Genomic DNA, 19,098 nt, shown 5'->3' with positions numbered 1-19,098 from the left:
AGGAGGAGAGTGGTGGGGCACCTGGAAAGAAACAAGTGTATAATTGACAACCAGCACGGTTTCAGGGAAGGAAAATCCTGTGTCACAAACCTACTAGAGTTTTATGACAAGGTGACAGAAGTAAGACAAGAGAGAGAGGGGTGGATCGACTGCGTATTTTTGGACTGCAAGAAGGCTTTCGACACAGTTCCTCACAAGAGGTTACTGCAAAAGCTAGAGGACCAGGCACACATAACAGGAAAGGCACTGCAATGGATCAGAGAATATCTGACAGGGAGGCAACAACGAGTCATGGTACGCGACGAGGTGTCAGAGTGGGCGCCTGTGACAAGCGGGGTTCCACAGGGGTCAGTCCTAGGACCTGTGCTGTTCTTGGTATACGTGAACGACATAACGGAAGGGATAGACTCAGAAGTGTCCTTGTTTGCAGACGATGTGAAGTTAATGAGAAGAATCGAATCGGACGAGGATCAGGCAGGACTACAAAGAGACCTGGACAGGCTACAAGCCTGGTCCAGCAACTGGCTCCTTGAATTTAACCCTGCCAAATGCAAAGTCATGAAGATTGGGGAAGGGCAAAGAAGACCGCAGACACAATATAGTTTAGATGGCCAAAGACTGCAAACCTCACTAAAGGAAAAAGATCTGGGGGTGAGTATAACACCGAGCATATCTCCTGAGGCGCACATCAATCAGATAACTGCTGCAGCATACGGGCGCCTGGCAAACCTACGGATAGCATTCCGATACCTCAGTAAGGATTCGTTTAAGACTCTGTACACCATCTACGTCAGGCCCATACTGGAGTATGCAGCACCAGTTTGGAATCCACACCTAGTCAAGCACGTCAAGAAATTAGAGAAAGTGCAAAGGTTTGCAACAAGACTAGTCCCAGAGCTACGGGGATTGTCCTATGAAGAAAGGTTGAGGGAAATCGGCCTGACGACACTGGAGGCCAGGAGGGTCAGGGAAGACATGATAACGACATATAAAATACTGCGCGGAATAGACGAGGTGGACAAAGACGGGATGTTCCAGAGATGGGACACAGACACAAGAGGTCACAATTGGAAGTTGAAGACTCAGATGAATCAAAGGGATGTTAGGAAGTATTTCTTCAGTCATAGAGTAGTCAGGCCATGGAATAGCCTAGAAAGTGATGTGGTGGAGGCAGGAACCATACATAGTTTTAAGGGGAGGTATGATAGAGCTCATGGGGCAGGGAGAGAGAGGACCTAGTAGCAATCAGCGAAGAGGCGGGGCCAGGAGCTGTGACTCGACCCCTGCAACCACAAATAGGTGAGTACAAATAGGTGAGTACACACACACACACACACACACACACACACACACACACACACACACACCTACTCATGGAAGACGGCAAATGTAGTTCCCATTTTTAAAAAAGGAGACAGAAAAGAGGCACTAAACTATAGACCTGTGTCACTGACGTGTATAGTATGCAAAGTTATGGAGAAGATTATCAGGAGGAGAGTGGTGGAGCACCTGGAACGGAACGAGAGTATAAACGCCAACCAGCACGGATTCATGGAAGGCAAATCCTGTGTCACAAACCTTCTGAAGTTTTATGTTAAAGTAACAGAAGATACGAGAGAGAGGGGTGGGTTGATTGCATCTTCTTGGACTGCAAGAAGGCCTTTGATACAGTTCCTCACAAGAGATTAGTGCAGAAGCTAGAGGATCAGGCACACATAACAGGAAAGGCACTGCAATGGATCAGAGAATACCTGACAGGGAGGCAACAACGAGTCATGGTACGTGATGAGGTATCACAGTGGGCACCTGTGACGAGCGGGGTCCCACAGGGGCCGGTCCTAGGACGAGTGCTAGTTTTAGTATATGTGAATGACATGATGGAAAGGTTAGACTCAGAAGTGTCCCTGTTCGCAGATGATTTGAAGTTAATGAGGAGAATTAAATCAGATGAGGGTCAGGCAGGACTTCAAAGAGACCTGGACAGACTGGACACCTGGTCCAGAAACTAGCTTATCGAATTTAACCCCGCCAAATGCAAAGTCATGAAGATAGGGGAAGGGCACAGAAGACCGCAGACAGAGTATAGGTTAGGTGGCCAAAGACTGCAAACCTCACTCAAGGAGAAAGATCTTGGTGTAAGTATAACACCGAGCATGTCTCCGGAAGCACACATCAACCAGATAACTGCTGCAGTATATGGGCGCCTGGCAAACCTGAGAACAGCATTCCGATACCTTAGTAAGGAATCGTTCAAGACACTGTACACCGTGTACGTCAGGCCCATACTGGAGTATGCAGCACCTGTTTGGAACCCGCACTTGATCAAGCACGTCAAGAAACTAGAGAAAGTGCAAAGGTTTGCGACAAGGTTAGTTCCAGAGTTAAGGGAAATGTCCTATGAAGAAAGGTTAAAGGAAATCGGCCTGACGACACTGGAGGACAGGAGGGTCAGGGGAGACATTATAACGACATATAAAATATTGCAAGGAATAGACAAGGTGGACAAAGACAGGATGTTCCAGGGAGGGGACACAGAAACAAGAGGTCACAATTGGAAGTTGAAGAGTCAGATGATTCAAAGGGATGTTAGGAAGTATTTCTTTAGTCATAGAGTTATCAGGCAGTGGAATAGCCTAGAAAGTGACGTAGTGGAGGCAGGAACCATACACAGTTTTAAGACGAGGTTTGATAAAGCTCATGGAGCAGGGAGAGAGAGGACCTAGTAGCAACCAGTGAAGAGGCGGGGCCAGGAGCTAAGACTCGACCCCTGCAACCACAAATAGGTGAGTACAAATAGGTGAGCACACACACACACACGCACCCACACACACACACAAACACACACAAACACACACACAAACACACAAACATACATATATATATATATATATATATATATATATGTATATATATATATATATATATATATATATATATATATATATATATATATATATATATATATATATATATATGTATATTTAATTATTTATTTATTTATTTATTAACACATCGGTCAGTTCCCACCAGGGCAGGGTGGCCCAAAAAAAATCAAACTTTCACCATCATTCACTCCATCACTGTCTTGCCAGAAGGGTGCTTTACACTACAGTTTTTAAACTGCAACATTAACACCCCTCCTTCAGAGTGCAGGCACTGTACTTCCCATCTCCAGGACTCAAGTCCGGCCTGCCGGTTTCCCTGAATCCCTTCATAAATGTTACTTTGCTCACACTCCAACAGCACGTCAAGTATTAAAAACCATTTGTCTCCATTCACTCCTATCAAACACGCTCACGCATGCTTGCTGGAAGTCCAAGCTCCTCGCACACAAAACCTCATTTACCCCCTCCCTCCAACCTTTCTAGGCCGACCCCTACCCCGCCTTCCCTCCGCTATAGATTTATACACTCTCGAAGTCATTCTACTTTATTCCATTCTCTCTATATGTCCGAATCACCTCAACAACCCCTCCTCAACCCCATCCCATACCGTCTCCTAATTTCCAAACTACGAATTCTCTGCATTATATTTACACTACACATTGCCCTCAGACATGACATCTTCACTGCCTCCAATCTTCTCTTCGCTGCAACATTCATCATCCATGCTTCACACCCATACAAGAGTGTTGGCACAACTATACTCTCATACATTCCCCTCTTTGCTTCCAAGGACAAAGTTCTTTGTCTTTACAGACTCCTAAGTGCACCACTCACCCTTTTCGCCTCATCATTTCTATGATTCACCTCATCTTTCATAGACCCATCTGCTGACACGTCCACTCCTAAATATCTGAATACATTTGTCTCCTCCATACTCTCTCCCTCCAATCTGATACCCAATCATTTGTAACCTAATTTTTTTGTTATTCTCATCACCTTACTCTTTCCTATATTCACTTTTAATTTTCTTCTTTCACATTCCCTACCAAATTCATCAACCAACCTCTGCAACTTCTCTTCAGAATCTCCCAAAAGCACAGTGTCATCAGCAAAGAGCAACTGTGACAACTCCCACTTTATGTATGATTCTTTATCTTTTTACTCCACACCTCTTGCCAAGACCCTCGCATTTACTTCTCTTACAACCCCATCTAGAAATATATTGAACCACGGTGACATCACACATCCTTGTCTAAGGTCTACTTTTACGGGGAAATAGTCCCCCTCTCGTCTACATACTCTACCCTGGGCCTCACTATCCTCATAAAAACTCTTCACTGCTTTCAGTAACCTACCTCCTACACCATACACCTGCAACATCTGCCACATTGCCCCCCTATCGACCCTGTCATATGCCTTTTCCAAAACCATAAATGCCACAAGAACCTCTTTACCCTTATCTAAGTACTGTTCACCTATATGTTTCACTGTAAACACTTGGTCTACACACCCCCTACCCTTCCTAAAGCCTTCTTGTTCATCTGCTATCCTCCTGTCCGTCTTACTCTTAATTCTTTCAGTAATAACTCTTCCATTCGCTTTATCAAGTATACTCAACAGATTTATTTCCCTATAATTTTTGCCCTCTCTTTTATCCCCTTTGCCTTTATACACAGGAACTATGCATGCTCTCTGCCAGTCCCTAAGTACCTTACCCTCTACCATACATTTATTAAATAATAGCACCAACCACTCCAAAACTAAATCCCCACCTGCTTTTAACATTTCTATCTTTATCCCATCAATCCCAGCTGCCTTACCCCCTTTCATTCTACCTTCTCCCTCACGCTCACAACTGTCTCTTCCTCACTCCTACAAGATGTTATTCCTCCTTGCCCTATACACGAAATCACAGCTTCCCTATCTTCATCAGCCTTTAACAATTCCTCAAAATATTCCCTCCATCTTCCCGATACCTCTAACTCTCCATTTAATAACTCTCCTTTCCTATTTTTAACTGTCAAATCCATTTACTCTCTAGGTTTATTTATATATATGCAAGACAAGCCACGGGGGGAAAGGGGATGGAAATCATTAGCCCAAGTACTTTCACACTTTTCAGTGCGTCATGAGGAGCTGTGCAATGTTGCAGGAGAGCAACCAAAGCAGGGAGATAGTTCTCAGAGTAGCATAGTACGGATGTATCACCGTCCACGGTTACCCGTAGAATGTAGTTAGTAGTAAGTGCCAACCCCACCCTACCATATCCCCCTACTCACCATATGGGGTAGGAGGGTTTCTGAAATATCAAGTATAAAATTATAAGATATAAAAGCCAGCCCTAAGCTTTTTCTAATCGTTTATAACAGGTCGTGTGGTTTAAGAAAATAAGTTTCTCGTTGGATACTATAGACATGGACTGCTATTATTCTGTGTGACCTTTTTAAATAATAAAAGAAAAGGATAGAACGTGCTCTTTGTCCGTTTAAATGTCCTGCTCTGAGGTACTCGAATGTTCTACCGAGGTACTGAAAAGCATCTCTTCCTAAATACTGTCTACTATTTTTCTCAGTGTCGGTTAATATGCCAAACATTGGAATCTTCTGTGCCTTTCCGATAATATTTCTATGATCTAAATTCTACTAATACCCTTTAACATCTCCTTACGTTATCTCGTTATCTTGTGCGCTTTGTCTGTATGGTACACTAACAGCTACAGGCGTTATATAACCATCATAACTGACGTGGTTTGAAGTTTGGTGCGTAGACACTGGTCGGGCGTCACCAGTCCGTCAACACACCTGGCATAATGAACAATCCTGTGATTTTGTATAACATTGTTGTTTAAGACTGTGTACATTGGACTCTATTGAATAGCTATCGAGCCTGTATAACCCATAATTTGAGTTATATACTGTATTCCTTTCATGTTTCAAGAGGGAAGAATATATGTGTGTGTGTGTGTGTGTGTGTGTGTGTGTGTGTGTGTGTGTGTGTGTGTGTGTGTGTGTGTGTGTGTGTGTGTTTGTGTGTGTGTGTGTGTGTGAGTGTGTGTGTGTGTGTGTGTGTGTGTGTGTGTTTGTGTGTGTGTTTGTGTGTGTGTTTGTGTGTTTGTGTGTGTGTGTGTGTGTGTGTGTGTGTGTGTGTGTGTGTGTGTGTTTGTGTGTGTGTGTTTGTGTGTGTGTTTGTGTGTGAGTTTGTGTGTCTGTGTGTGTGTGTGTGTGTCTGTGTGTGTGTGTGTGTGTCTGTGTGTGTGTGTGTGTACACCGAAAGACATTCACCTCTCAGTCTCCTCTTCTAGCCTGCCGTGACTTGCCTGCCACAACAGAAGTCGTAGATCCTGGTAAGGTCGAAGGTGATGACAAGTTCAGTGTGCTGAGCAAGACCACCACCGTCATCGTAATGTTGGTGTTCCAAGCGATTTCCTTATTAATCATCATTACTCTTCTGACCTTCGTCTATGTACTTCAGAACAAGATGTCTCGCTGGATGAAAAAAGGTGAAATAACATTCATGGATGTTATTTTCTGTACCAGAAAATAACATTCCTAACCTGGTAGCCCAGGTGTCAGCAGGCCATTCACAGAGGGTAGCGGTATTTTCAAACCTGATGATGTATGAAGTAATGCCTTTACCCTCTGTGAAGGGAGGTAAATTAGGTGTTGGAATATGTGCACTAGCTGCATGATGTTCGATTACTCATTCCTCTAATTGCTGTTGTGTAAGAGTTAACTTTTTATTCTCTAATTCAAGGCGAGCTTTTTCAAGCTCGCGATCCTTTTCTCTCTCTATTAACTCAAGTTCTCTAGCTTTTTCCTCACATTCTCTAGCTTTTTCCTCACATTCTCTAGCTCTTTCCTCAACTTCTCTATCCTTTGCTCTTTCCTCAAGTTCTCTTAATTTAACTTGTTCCTCACATACTTTAGCTTGTTCCTCATGTACTCTAGCTCTCCCCTCACGATCAAGTCTATCACGCTCCTTTTTGTCTTCTCTCTCTCTAACTGTCTCTCTTGGTTTTCTCTTTCAATTCGATCTCTCTCCTTTTTATCCTCTCTTTCTCTTTCTAACTGTCTTTCTTGATTCTCTCTCTCTATTCTTTCTCTCTCCTTATTCTCTTCACTTTCGATTCTCTCTCTCTCTCTCTCTCTCTCTCTCTTTCAAGTCTTTCCTGGATCTTAGCACTAATGTAAGATTCTAAATTATTCCCTGTTATTTATTTATTGCAAGAATAACTTAAACTACCAGGGGAAAAATGAAACGGGAATCAAAGAAAACGGAGGGTTCAATTCCTGCTCCGCTCAAACTGTAAATAAACCAGAGGGCTCGATCCCTGCTTCAATTAAACAATATGTATTAAAGAAAAAGAAGGGTTCTATGCCGGCTCCGAGCAAACAGTAAGTAGAATGGGGTCACTTGACCATCCAATCTTCTCACCAACAAATCAAGAGTGTCCTACAACAGTTCCCTTGACAAAATAAAGAGCTCAGTGAAACAAATTGTCACTGGAAAATCTCGGGTCCCTAGAGTCTAATCCTCCAAAGTGTTTCAAGCTCAGAAAAAAAAGTGGCAGAATTAATTATATCCTGCCTGACTTGACTTACAATAAATTGAGACTATAACAATCACCAAATCTTTTAAATACCTGTACTGTAGTCCTACCATAGAGAATGATTACTCATGGCTGGTGGTAACCGTCTGTGGTATGCGGCGTTGAAGTTCCAATGGTAGATTCGAGATGGAATTGAATCTTGATTCAGTAGAGTTGATCCTGGCAAGGTCGCCACTTGTGAAGGCTTACTCAGCCCTGTAACAACTTCAGTCAGTATTACCAAGGCTGGCTCCTCCTCAGGAAAATTAATGAATAGAAAAAGAAATAATAACAGACAATGATAAACACTTTATTATTTAGAAATGGAAAATGTAAAACAATAAAACATGAATGGGTATCCTAATTGAAAGAAAAATGAAAAATTAAATGAAAAAAATTACATTTGAACTCAACACTAATATAGGTATATTGTGGTAATGGGGTGTCAGGTGTTGGTGACATTGCGTGTTGTTGAAATCGTAGCCGTTGCTGATGTGGACGGGGGTAGCAGGTGTTGGTGACCACCACCGGCTCGTTCTTCACAGAGTTTAGCCGTGAATAATTATTTCAGATGACAGGAAAACAGGTTCATTACCACTGCTATGATGAGGGGTTAGGTCCTGTGTTGGCTTACATAACAGGTAAGTAGATTGAACATGGGACGTCTCAGGACGTTAATCCGTCTCCTTCTATTCTTTTTGTTGGTTGGCAGGTGACCCTCTCTGTCATTCCAAGCTGTAAAGAGAGACAGATTACCCACTGCTTAAGAAATCACTCTCCATGATAAGTACAATACCTAAAAGATGTGGTGATTATTAAAACATTTAATAGATAAAGACTGAAAGGACTAAGTTAATTATTGGTCAAAAGTGAAGCTTTCAACCAATAAGTCCACTAAAATATGATCAGGCGTGTACTTACAGTAGTGTTGGGAGCTGTGAGTTGAGTGATTTACTGTTTGACCGGAGCCCCACACGTCACCTTTCGGGGGGGGGGGAAGAGAGAGGGGAAGGGATAGCCGGAGCCAGACTGACCCTACCTTAACAAGCAGCCGGCAATCAAACTATCACTTTCGGGGAGGGGGAAAAAGGGGGGAGGGGGAATAGCGGGAGCTGGACTTACCCTACCTTAACAAGTAGCCGGCAATGAAACTATTGTTACTATATACTCCCTCGCTACTCCTATCTATTGAACTTTTCCCTCACACGGAGAGGTGGGGCACACCACCAAGTGCTGGACACAGTGCACACAACCGAGGAAGAAGTGAAGAGGCTTCTGAGTGAGCTAGATACCTCAAAGGCAATGGGGCCAGATAGCATCTCTCCATGGGTCTTGAGAGAGGGAGCAGAGGCGCTATGTGTACCCCTAACAACAATATTCAATACATCTATCAAAACAGGGAGATTGCCTGAGGCATGGAAGACAGCAAATGTAGTCCCAATCTTTAAAAATGGAGACAGACATGAAACACTAAACTACAGACCAGTGTCACTGACATGTATAGTATGCAAAATCATGGAGAAGATTATCAGGAAAAGAGTGGTGAAACACCTAGAAAGGAATGATCTCATCAACAACAGCCAACATGGTTTCAGGGACGGGAAATCCTGTATCACAAACCTACTAGAGTTCTATGACATGGTGACAGCAGTAAGACAAGAGAGAGACGGGTGGGTGGATTGCATATTCTTGGACTGCAAGAAGGCGTTTGACACAGTCCCACACAAGAGATTAGTGCAAAAACTGGAGGACCAAGCAGGGATAACAGGGAAGACACTACAATGGATCAGGGAATACTTGTCAGGAAGACAGCAGCGAGTCATGGTACGTGGCGAGGTGTCAGAGTGGGCACCTGTGACCAGCGGGGTCCCACAGGGGTCAGTCAGTGTCTCAGTACCTACTATCTGGAACACCAGGCACACTCAGTGTCTCAGTACCTACTATCTGGAACACCAGGCACACTCAGTGTCTCAGTACCTACTATCTGCAACACAAGGCACACTCAGTGTCTCAGTACCTACTATCTGGAACACCAGGCACACTCAGTGTCTCAGTACCTACCATCTGCAACACCAGGCACAGTCAGTGTCTCAGTACCTACCATCTGCAACACCAGGCACACTTAGTGTCTCAGAACCTACCATCCGCAACACCAGGCACGCTCAGTATCTCAGTACCTACCATCTGCAACACCTTGCGCATTCAGTGTCTCATTACCTACTATCTGGAACACCAGGCACACTCAGTGTCTCAGTACCTACCATCTGCAACACCAGGCACACTCGGTGTCTCAGTTCCTACCATCTGCAACACCAGGCACACTTAGTGTCTCAGAACCTACCATCCGTAACACCAGGCACGCTCAGTATCTCAGTACCTACCATCTGCAACACCAGGCGCATTCAGTGTCTCAGAACCTACCATCCGCAACACCAGGCACATTCAGTGTCTCAGTACCTACCATCTGCAACACCAGACACACTCAGTATCTCAGTACCTACCATCTGCAACACCAGACACACTCAGTATCTCAGTACCTACCATCTGCAACACCAGGCACACTCAGTGTCTCAGTACCTACTATCTGCAACACCAGGCACACTCAGTGTCTCAGTACCTACCATCTGCAACACCAGACACACTCAGTATCTCAGTACTCAGTACCTACCATCTGCACACTCAGTGTCTCAGGCACACTCAGTGTCTCAGTACCTACCATCTGCAACACCAGGCACAGTCTCAGTACGTACCATCCTACCTACCATCTGTGTCTCAGTACCTACCACACACTCAGTATCTCAGTACCAACCATCTGCAACACCAGGCACACTCAGTGTCTCAGTACATACTATCTGCAACACCAGGCACACTCATTGTCTCAGTACCTACTATCTGGAACACCAGGCACACTCAGTGTCTCAGTACCTACCATCTGCAACACCAGGCACACTCAGTGTCTCAGTACCTACCATCTGCAACACCAGGCACACTTAGTGTCTCAGAACCTACCATCCGCAACACCAGGCACACTCAGTATCTCAGTACCTACCATCTGCAACACCAGGCGCATTCAGTGTCTCAGAACCTACCATCTGCAACACCAGACACAGTATCTCAGTACGTACCATCTGCAACACCAGACACACTCAGTACCTCAGTACCTACCATCTGCAATACCAGGCACACTCAGTGTCTCAGTACCTACTATCTGCAACACAAGGCACACTCAGTGTCTCAGTACCTACTATCTACAACACCAGGCACACTCAGTGTCTCACTACCTACTATCTGCAACACCAGGCACACTCAGTGTCTCACTACCTACTATCTGCAACACCAGGCACACTCAGTATCTCAGTACCTACCATCTGCAACACCAGGCGCATTCAGTGTCTCAGAACCTACCATCCGCAACACCAGGCACACTCAGTATCTCAGTACCTACCATCTGCAACACCAGGCGCATTCAGTGTCTCAGAACCTACCATCCGCAACACCAGGCACACTCAATATCTCAGTACCTACTACCTGCAACACCAGGCACACTCAGTGTTACATGAAAGCACTACTTAGGATCCCCAGTCATAACTCCGAAAATTTCTTGAGCCTGGAGTCAAGAGAAGCTGTAATATGATCTCCATTACTAAGCATCCTCCCTGCCTCACTGACACAAGAAAACACAAGCCTTACACAAACTATATACAAGATATTTATCATGATTTTATGTAATAAAAGGTATATTTTACACTTGACAATTTATATACCAGGTTTCACATGTTTATAAATGAAACTAGGATAAAATATAAATATTGAAACTATATTGTGCATATATAAATCAACATATACCTAATTAATTATATACATTAGTAAATGATATCACCTTTCTTCCTTTAGTCTCGTGACAAGTGTCTTCTCTTCATACAAATATATAATAAGAGAGAAGTAATTTTTTCAGAGAGTTCGTGTCCTTTTTCCATCCACGTCACAGAAATGTCGTGGAATCACATCCTTGGATCAAATCTTATTAACTCTAACTGCGTGAGTCTCACAGATTTAGCACATCCCCGTCATTATAAGCATATTGTTACCTGTAGCCATGCATTGACCAGGTGACATGATGATGTGGCATGATGATGTGGCATGATGATGTGGTTATTCATTTTCGACATGTTTCAGGTGTTGACCCACAATACACAGCTAACCCTCGGATCCAAGCAGGTTATGGCAACGCACCCAATGGCAATGTACCCAATGGCAACGCACCCAATGGCAACGCACCCTATTACAACGCACCCTATGACAACGCACCTTATGGCAATGCACCCAATGGCAACGCACCCTATTACAATGTACCCCATGACAACGCACCTTATGGCAGCTCTAAGACGGATCATTTGTATGAAGAACTGTGAACCATGGAGAACAGCGTTTATTCTTCAACAATTTGTGACAAGAAAGTCCTAGGATGTCTGACAATCTCTCATGATAATTCGAGTCCATTTTATGACGATTCCATCGTCTAAAGGCCTATACAACAATTTTTTTTTGTTTCGTCTAAACAAGTATTCAATAATATTTATAGAAAGTTTTAGGCTGTCAAAGAAAAGTTTCAAAACTCTTGCCAGAAAGTTATTGTATTGAAATGAAGCGCTAAACCCGTGTGAATTATTCAGGGCAAGTTGCTGTGGAGGCTCGATCCTCCGACCGCTTATCTCGAAACAGACATGTTAGCTTTGTAGCAGTTGGAGGCGTTCCTCAAGACGGTGTTTTTACTTCTGTCTTCTTCCTGCTCGTTATTAATGACCTTCCCTCTGTTCTCCCTTCAAATATTTAGTAATCTCTATATGTAGACGATTTTGTTATTGCCTGTGCAAAGAATGACTGTCAACCTGTAGGTGGCTCTTTTTTTTTTTTTTTTTTTTTTTTTTTTTTTTTTTTTTTTTTTTTTTTTTTTTTTTTTTTTTTTTTTTTTTTTTTACACAGGGTTTGACAAGGTTAAGGATCCCTAGCTTTATTGACAGCTATATTACAGGTTAAGGATTCCTAACTTTATTGGCAAGCTAAGAGCTGTTACCTACATCAGCTCATTTGAAAGCATTTTTATTGTTATGAGACATACAAGTAGGAAACAGGATGAAGTTGGAGCCATCTGTGGGCCAGCATTTTCATTTGATCAACTGACTTTATCTCGTTGACATCATTATGCTGTACGAATGTGTTCCATACTCGAGTCATCCTGGGTATGTATGATCTCAGATGGAGTGATGTTCTGGAGAAGGGTACAGCCAGAGTGAAGTTGCTGCTTTCTGCCCGTCTTGTGGCATAAAAGCTTGTTTCACGCTGTCCTCGAAGTGGATCCAAGTGTGGTATTTTGACAATATTGGCCTTATACATAGCAGTAAGGCCACCCACATCCCTCCTATGTTGAAGGCTCTGCTGAAATGACAGCTCTATCCAGGATGGGTCCAGGCGAGAGATGAGACGTCTTGCTCTGTTCTCTACTCTGTCAAGCAGTCGCAGATGAGAGGGGGGGCAGGCAAACCAAGAAAGTGGAGCATACTCAAGGTGTGAGCGTACTTGTGCCTCGTACAGGATCTTGCAACCCCTACTGTCAAGCAGATGCGAGATACGGCGAAGTGCTGTAAGCTTCCTGGCTGCCTTGTTTGCAAGATTTACAACATGGTTCTTCATGGTTAGTTTGGAGTCAAATTTCACCCCAAGGATATCAACTTCTTCTCCAGGTGCCAACATCCTCCTATTCATCCTTACTACTGCACCAGCATTACCATCATGGTGCCTAGAGACGATCATCATTTGCGTTTTCTCAGGTGCAAATGTTACTTGCCATCTATTTCCCCAAGCTGATATAGCTCTCAGCTGGTGATTGATGTAGCTTAGAGCAGCTGGCTCTCTCTCTCTCTCTCTCTCTCTCTCTCTCTCTCTCTCTCTCTCTCTCTCTCTCTCTCTCTCTTGAACACTTTCAGTCTTAACCTATTCATATAGACGTGTACAATGATGGTTCTAAATCTCTCAGTGTTGTAGGGTAAGCAACTTTTTCTTCTCTCAGAATGGAAAATCCAAGTACCTTTACTATAGTCGCGAAGCATTTTCAGGGCAGTGTTATATACAGTTCTCACTGGTTCTTTCTGAAACTCAAAGTGCATTACAAGATAATCAGAAATTCGACTACCCTCATCCCATTTTTGTCGTATTCATCTTTGGTTTCTTTGTATTTCTAGTAAACACAAAGAAGCTTTTTTTTTCTGGGTTCCTGACACGACGATGTTCAGGGCGATGAGGAAGCAGAGTCAGCCACCAAGTCAGTTATTCATGGCCTATCAATTTCCCATGGGAATATTCTTTTCTAGGACTATTTTTTCTGTACTCCCTTAACAACTGCAACGATAGCGTTGGTCCGAGTTAGACCGCAACAAATTATTTGCTCTCAAAGCAAGATTGGGTTTGTAGCCATCTTCTTCCCACCACTGTCAGGTTCAGGAAACTCTACTTTCACGGTTATATATCGCACACACACGACTCACTCACGGATACCACACGGAAAAACGACCAGCACTGCTCTGCGAGGACTTCCATGTCCCGCTCTCAGTTCACAATATGTTAACAGAATGTCCTGTCTATCAACCGGTATGCAGGACTCATTTCCGACATCTGCACCGCTCTAACACACACAGACTAACTGACCTCCTCACAGTAAGCCTTTGACGAAGACTCTCTGTCTTTTTAACAGAAACTAACTTTATTAATGCACTAAATATGACTCCAATTTTACACTCGCACCAGCTCCCATCTCCATTAATCCTTAACCCCTTGCACACTTCTACCCTTGACACACTCCTATCTTTTCACACCCTTAAATACAGGCTAGGCTATAAGTATCTTGTTGTCAGTGCTAGAATTATTGCAACCTGTACGTTTCTTACTATCAGTGCTAGACTAGAGCTAGGCTATAAGTATCTTTGATGCTACAGTTTAGGTGAAGATCTCAGTAACATACGAAATACAGTCTGGACAGGGATAGAATCACACACCAGAGTGTGTGGAGAATGAAAGAAAAGAAGGACAGAGCCACATAAAAAGAACGCCGTTTCCTAGAATGTTCATTTATAGACACACACACACACGCACATACACACACACACACACACACACACACACACACACACACACACACACACACACACACACACACACACACACGCACACGCACATACACTAGAGGAAATGTCACATCCCATCGTTGCTCATGACAAGACATCCGTAATCTTCACTCTGTAACCACATTCCAAGCCACTCAACTAACAACTTCACACTAATATTATCTACTGTGTATAATATTTCAATCTCTCTTCATAGGGAAGATTTCTTATGCAATGGATTAATGTGTCACTCGAGGCTGAATGTTTTCTTAAGAATTTATATCCATTCTGTAAGATGGAGATCAGAACTGAGCTGCATAATCAAGAAATGTAGCTCTTGATTATATCAAGAGCTGTAGCTCAACCCATTAGATGCCATGCAGCTCATGGGGAGTGGGAGGTAATGAGGTTTCATATAAGGAAGGTGACGGGAGGGAGGGAAGGGGGTTAACTACATTTCCTTGGTTCAAGAGCCCTTCACCATCATCAAGGTACCCCCTTCCATCCATGAACGATCCTTCATAATGTACGTAGACAAGAGAGAAAAAAATCGTATTTTTTTTAGTCACGAATCTATAAACATTTGTCGGTAAACATTTAGATAAACATTATAAGTAAACATTATATATAACAAGTGTAAGTAAACAGCGTAAGAAAACATTGTAAGTAAACACTTTAGATCAACACTGGAAGAGTTTGTTACTTTTCAACAAAAATATGCAAAAAATAAGATATACCTATCTTATTATTAAGAATATCTTATTATTGCTAAGAATATCTTATTATTGTTAAGAATATCTTATTATTGCTAAGAATATCTTATTATTGCTAAGAATATCTTATTATTGCTAAGAATATCTTATTGTCGTTAAGAATGTCTTATTATTTAGTATCTTTATATCTTATTATCTTAATATTACTTTTGTTATAGTAGTAGGATGACTTGATAATGCTCTTTATTGAGCGAAACGTCGTACCAATAATGAACTTACTCAGCAACGTTATTGTTTTATTTACAACCAAACGATCAATGAAGATGATCAACCAACAACCAAACGATCAATGAAGATGATCAACCAACAACCAAACGATCAATGAAGATGATCAACCAACAACCAAACGATCAATGAAGATGATCAACCAACAACCAAACGATCAATGAAGTGAATTTATACATAACGAACGTTAGACTATACATGGCATACGCCACACCATACAAGATATACGTCAAACTATACATGACAGGTTAGAGTATGTAGGAGAGAGGGACATTATTTCCCAGTAAAAGTAGGCCTTAGACAAGGATGTGAGATGTCACCGTGGTTCAATATATTTATAGATGGGGTTGTAAGAGAAGTGAATGCGAGGGTCTTGGCAAGAGGTGTGGAGTTAAAAGATAAAGAATCAGACACAAAGTGGGGGTTGTCACAGTTGCTCTTTGCTGATGACACTGTGCTTTTGGAAGATTCTGAAGAGAAGTTGCAGAGGTTGGTGGATGAAATTGGTAGGGTATGTAAAAGAAGAAAATTAAGAGTGAATATAGGAATGAGTAAGGTTATGAGGATAAAAAGATTAGATGATGAAAGATTGGATATCAGATTGTAGGGAGAGAAGGAAAAGGGAAAAGGGGAAAAGGGTGAGTGGTGCACTTAGGAGTCTGTGGAGACAAAGAACTTTGTGGAACCAAAGAGGGGAAAGTATGAGAGTATAGTTATACCAACACTCTTATATGGGTGTGAAGCATGGGTGATGAATGTTGCAACGCGGAGAAGGCTGGAGGCAGTGAAGATGTCATGTCTGAGGGCAATGTGTAGTGTAAATATAATGCAGAGAATTCGTAGTTCGGAAATTAGTAGAAGGTGTGGGATTACCAAAACTATTATCCAGAGGGCTGAGGAGGGGTTGTTGAGGTGGTTTGGACATGTAGAGAGAATGGAACAAAACAGAATGACTTCAAAAGTGTATAAATCTGTAGTGGAGGGAAGGCGGGGTAGGGATCGGCCTAGGAAAGGTTGGAGGGAGGAGGTAAATGAGGTTTTGTGTGCGAGGGGCTTGGACTTCCAGCAAGCGTGCGTGAGCGTATTTGATAGGAGTGAATGGAGACAAATGGTTTTTAATACTTGACGTGCTGTTGGAGTGTGAGCAAGGTAACATTTATGAAAGGATTCAGGGAAACCGGCAGGCCGGACTTGAGTCCTGGAGATGGGAAGTACAGTGTCTGCACTCTGAAGGAGGGGTGTTAATGTTGCAGTTTTATAACTGTAGTGTAATGCAACCTAATGATGATGAAAGTTTTTCTATTTCGGGTCACCCTACCTTGGTGGGAACCGGCCGATGTGTTAATAATAAAAATATACATGACATACATAATAATGACAATAATAATAATAATAATAATAATAATAATAATAATAATTATTATTATTATTATTATTATTATTATTATTATTATTATTATTATTATTATTATTATTATTATTATTGTTATTATTATTATTATTATTATTATTATTATTATTATTATTCCTGGGATCAAGAGCCTTTACCAGCATCAAAGCATCTACCCCCTACTGGTAGGTTCAGGGTTCAGATGTAGGAACCTTGGTAGGTTCAGGGTGGTAGGAACCCTGGTAGGTTCAGGGTTCAGAGGTAGGAACCCTGGTAGGTTCAGGGTTCAGAGGTAGGAACCCTGGTAGGTTCAGGGTGGTAGGAACCCTGGTAGGTTCAGGGTTCAGATGTAGGAACCCTGGTAGGTTCAGGGTTCAGAGGTAGGAACCCTGGTAGGTTCAGGGTGGTAGGAACCCTGGTAGGTTCAGGGTTCAGATGTAGGAACCCTGGTAGGTTCAGGGTTCAGATGTAGGAACCCTGGTAGGTTCAGGGTTCAGATGTAGGAACCCTGGTAGGTTCAGGGTGGTAGGAACCCTGGTAGGCTCAGGGTTCAGTGGTAGGAACCGTGGTAGGTTCAGGGTTCAGAGTGGTAGGAACCCTGGTAGGGTCAGGTTTCAGGGTGGTAGGAACCCTGGTAACTTTAGGGTGGTAGGAACCCTGGTAGGTTCAGGGTTCAAGGTGATAGGAACCCTGGTAGGTTCAGGGTTCAAGGTGGTAGAAACCCTGGTAGGTTCAGGGCTCAGAGTGGTAGGAACCCTGGTAGGTTCAGGGCTCAGAGTGGTAGGAACCCAGGTAGGATCAGGGTTCAGGGTGGAAGAAACCCTGGTAGGTTCAGGGCTCAGAGTGGTAGGAACCCAGGTAGGTTCAGGGTTCAAGGTGGTAGGAACCCTGGTAGGTTTAGGGCTCAGAGTGGTAGGAATCCTGGTAGGTTCAGGGCTCAGAGTGGTAGGAACCCAGGTAAGTTCAGGGTTCAGGGTGGTAGAAACCCTGGTAGGATCAGGGTTCAGGGTGGCAGAAACCCTGGTAGGTTCAGGGTTCAGAGTGGTAGGAACCCTGGTAGGTTCAGGGTTTGGAGGAGTAGGTTCAAGGGTCATTACCAGGGCGAGTGCCCCGTTGTCTACCTTGCGCCATGTTTTTCTGATGCCTCTTCAGCTTAACAGAATAAACACATGCAGGATACAACACTTCCTCTGTAGATTACTTAAATACAACAGCACCAACACTCGCTTATTTATTTGTTTATTTATTTATTTATTTATTTATTTAATGTCTTTGCAAATAGTACATTGAAATTTCGTATTTACAATAGTGGGTTGTAATGCAAAGAAAACCTCTATTATGCCTAGGCATTATGGGCCAACATTATTGGCTTACAGTCTACTTAACACTAAGGATTATATCATAATTGTACAGTAGGATAGTAATTATTTCATAATTGTACAGTAGATTATTAATTATAAGTGAATCAAATTTGTATAAGACAAAAGATATATTAATATATTCAAAAATGTTTTTTGTGAAAACAATCATTCAATTATATTCCTGTCAACAATGGATAAAAGGTTCAAAGTGATTGTTGAAGTTATGATGTGGGAGTACATAGGTGAGTACGCGTGTACTGAGTATTTAGCATTTAGTCTAGGGTGATTAAGTGGCTTTTGAGAAGAGTCTTAAATTGATTTTCAGACTGGGTTACTTTAATATCTTCTGGTAATGAATTCTATATTTTGGGGCCCTTTATGTGCATAGTTTTTACACAGTGTGATATGGACACGAGGTATATCAAAAAGAGAACTGTGTCTTGTGTTGTGGTCATGTGTCCTGTTTAGGTTGGTGAGAAGAAGTTTGAGTGGAGGGTTTATATTTGCGTATATTGTTCTGTGTATGTAGTAGGCACATGAATAAGTATGGATGTTCTTAATGGTGAGCAGATTCAGACTTTTGAAAATTGGTGGAGTATGCTGGCGGGAGTGGGAATTTGTTATCATTCTTACTGCTGCCTTTTGCTGGGTTATTAGAGGTTTTAGGTGATTGGATGTTGTTGATCCCCATGCACAAATTCCGTATGTAAGATAAGGGT

General features: G+C 42.6%; 1 protein-coding gene across 1 annotated transcript in view; it reads left to right on the top strand.

The window, feature by feature from the left end:
* LOC138853301 (uncharacterized) overlaps window positions 1-12,367 on the top strand; it is a 26,798-nt gene extending 14,431 nt beyond the window's left edge. The window contains exons 3-5 of the mRNA XM_070089258.1: window positions 5,008-5,118; window positions 6,187-6,384; window positions 11,650-12,367. Coding sequence (XP_069945359.1) covers window positions 5,008-5,118; window positions 6,187-6,384; window positions 11,650-11,885 — 545 coding nt within the window. The 3' untranslated portion in view covers window positions 11,886-12,367. The remainder of the gene's footprint in view (window positions 1-5,007; window positions 5,119-6,186; window positions 6,385-11,649) is intronic.
* The last annotated feature ends 6,731 nt before the right edge of the window (window positions 12,368-19,098 follow it).

This window comes from Cherax quadricarinatus, chromosome 27 (assembly GCF_038502225.1).
Source record: "Cherax quadricarinatus isolate ZL_2023a chromosome 27, ASM3850222v1, whole genome shotgun sequence".
NCBI classification, from domain to species: domain Eukaryota; kingdom Metazoa; phylum Arthropoda; class Malacostraca; order Decapoda; family Parastacidae; genus Cherax; species Cherax quadricarinatus.
This window is presented reverse-complemented; position numbering and strand designations above follow the sequence as displayed.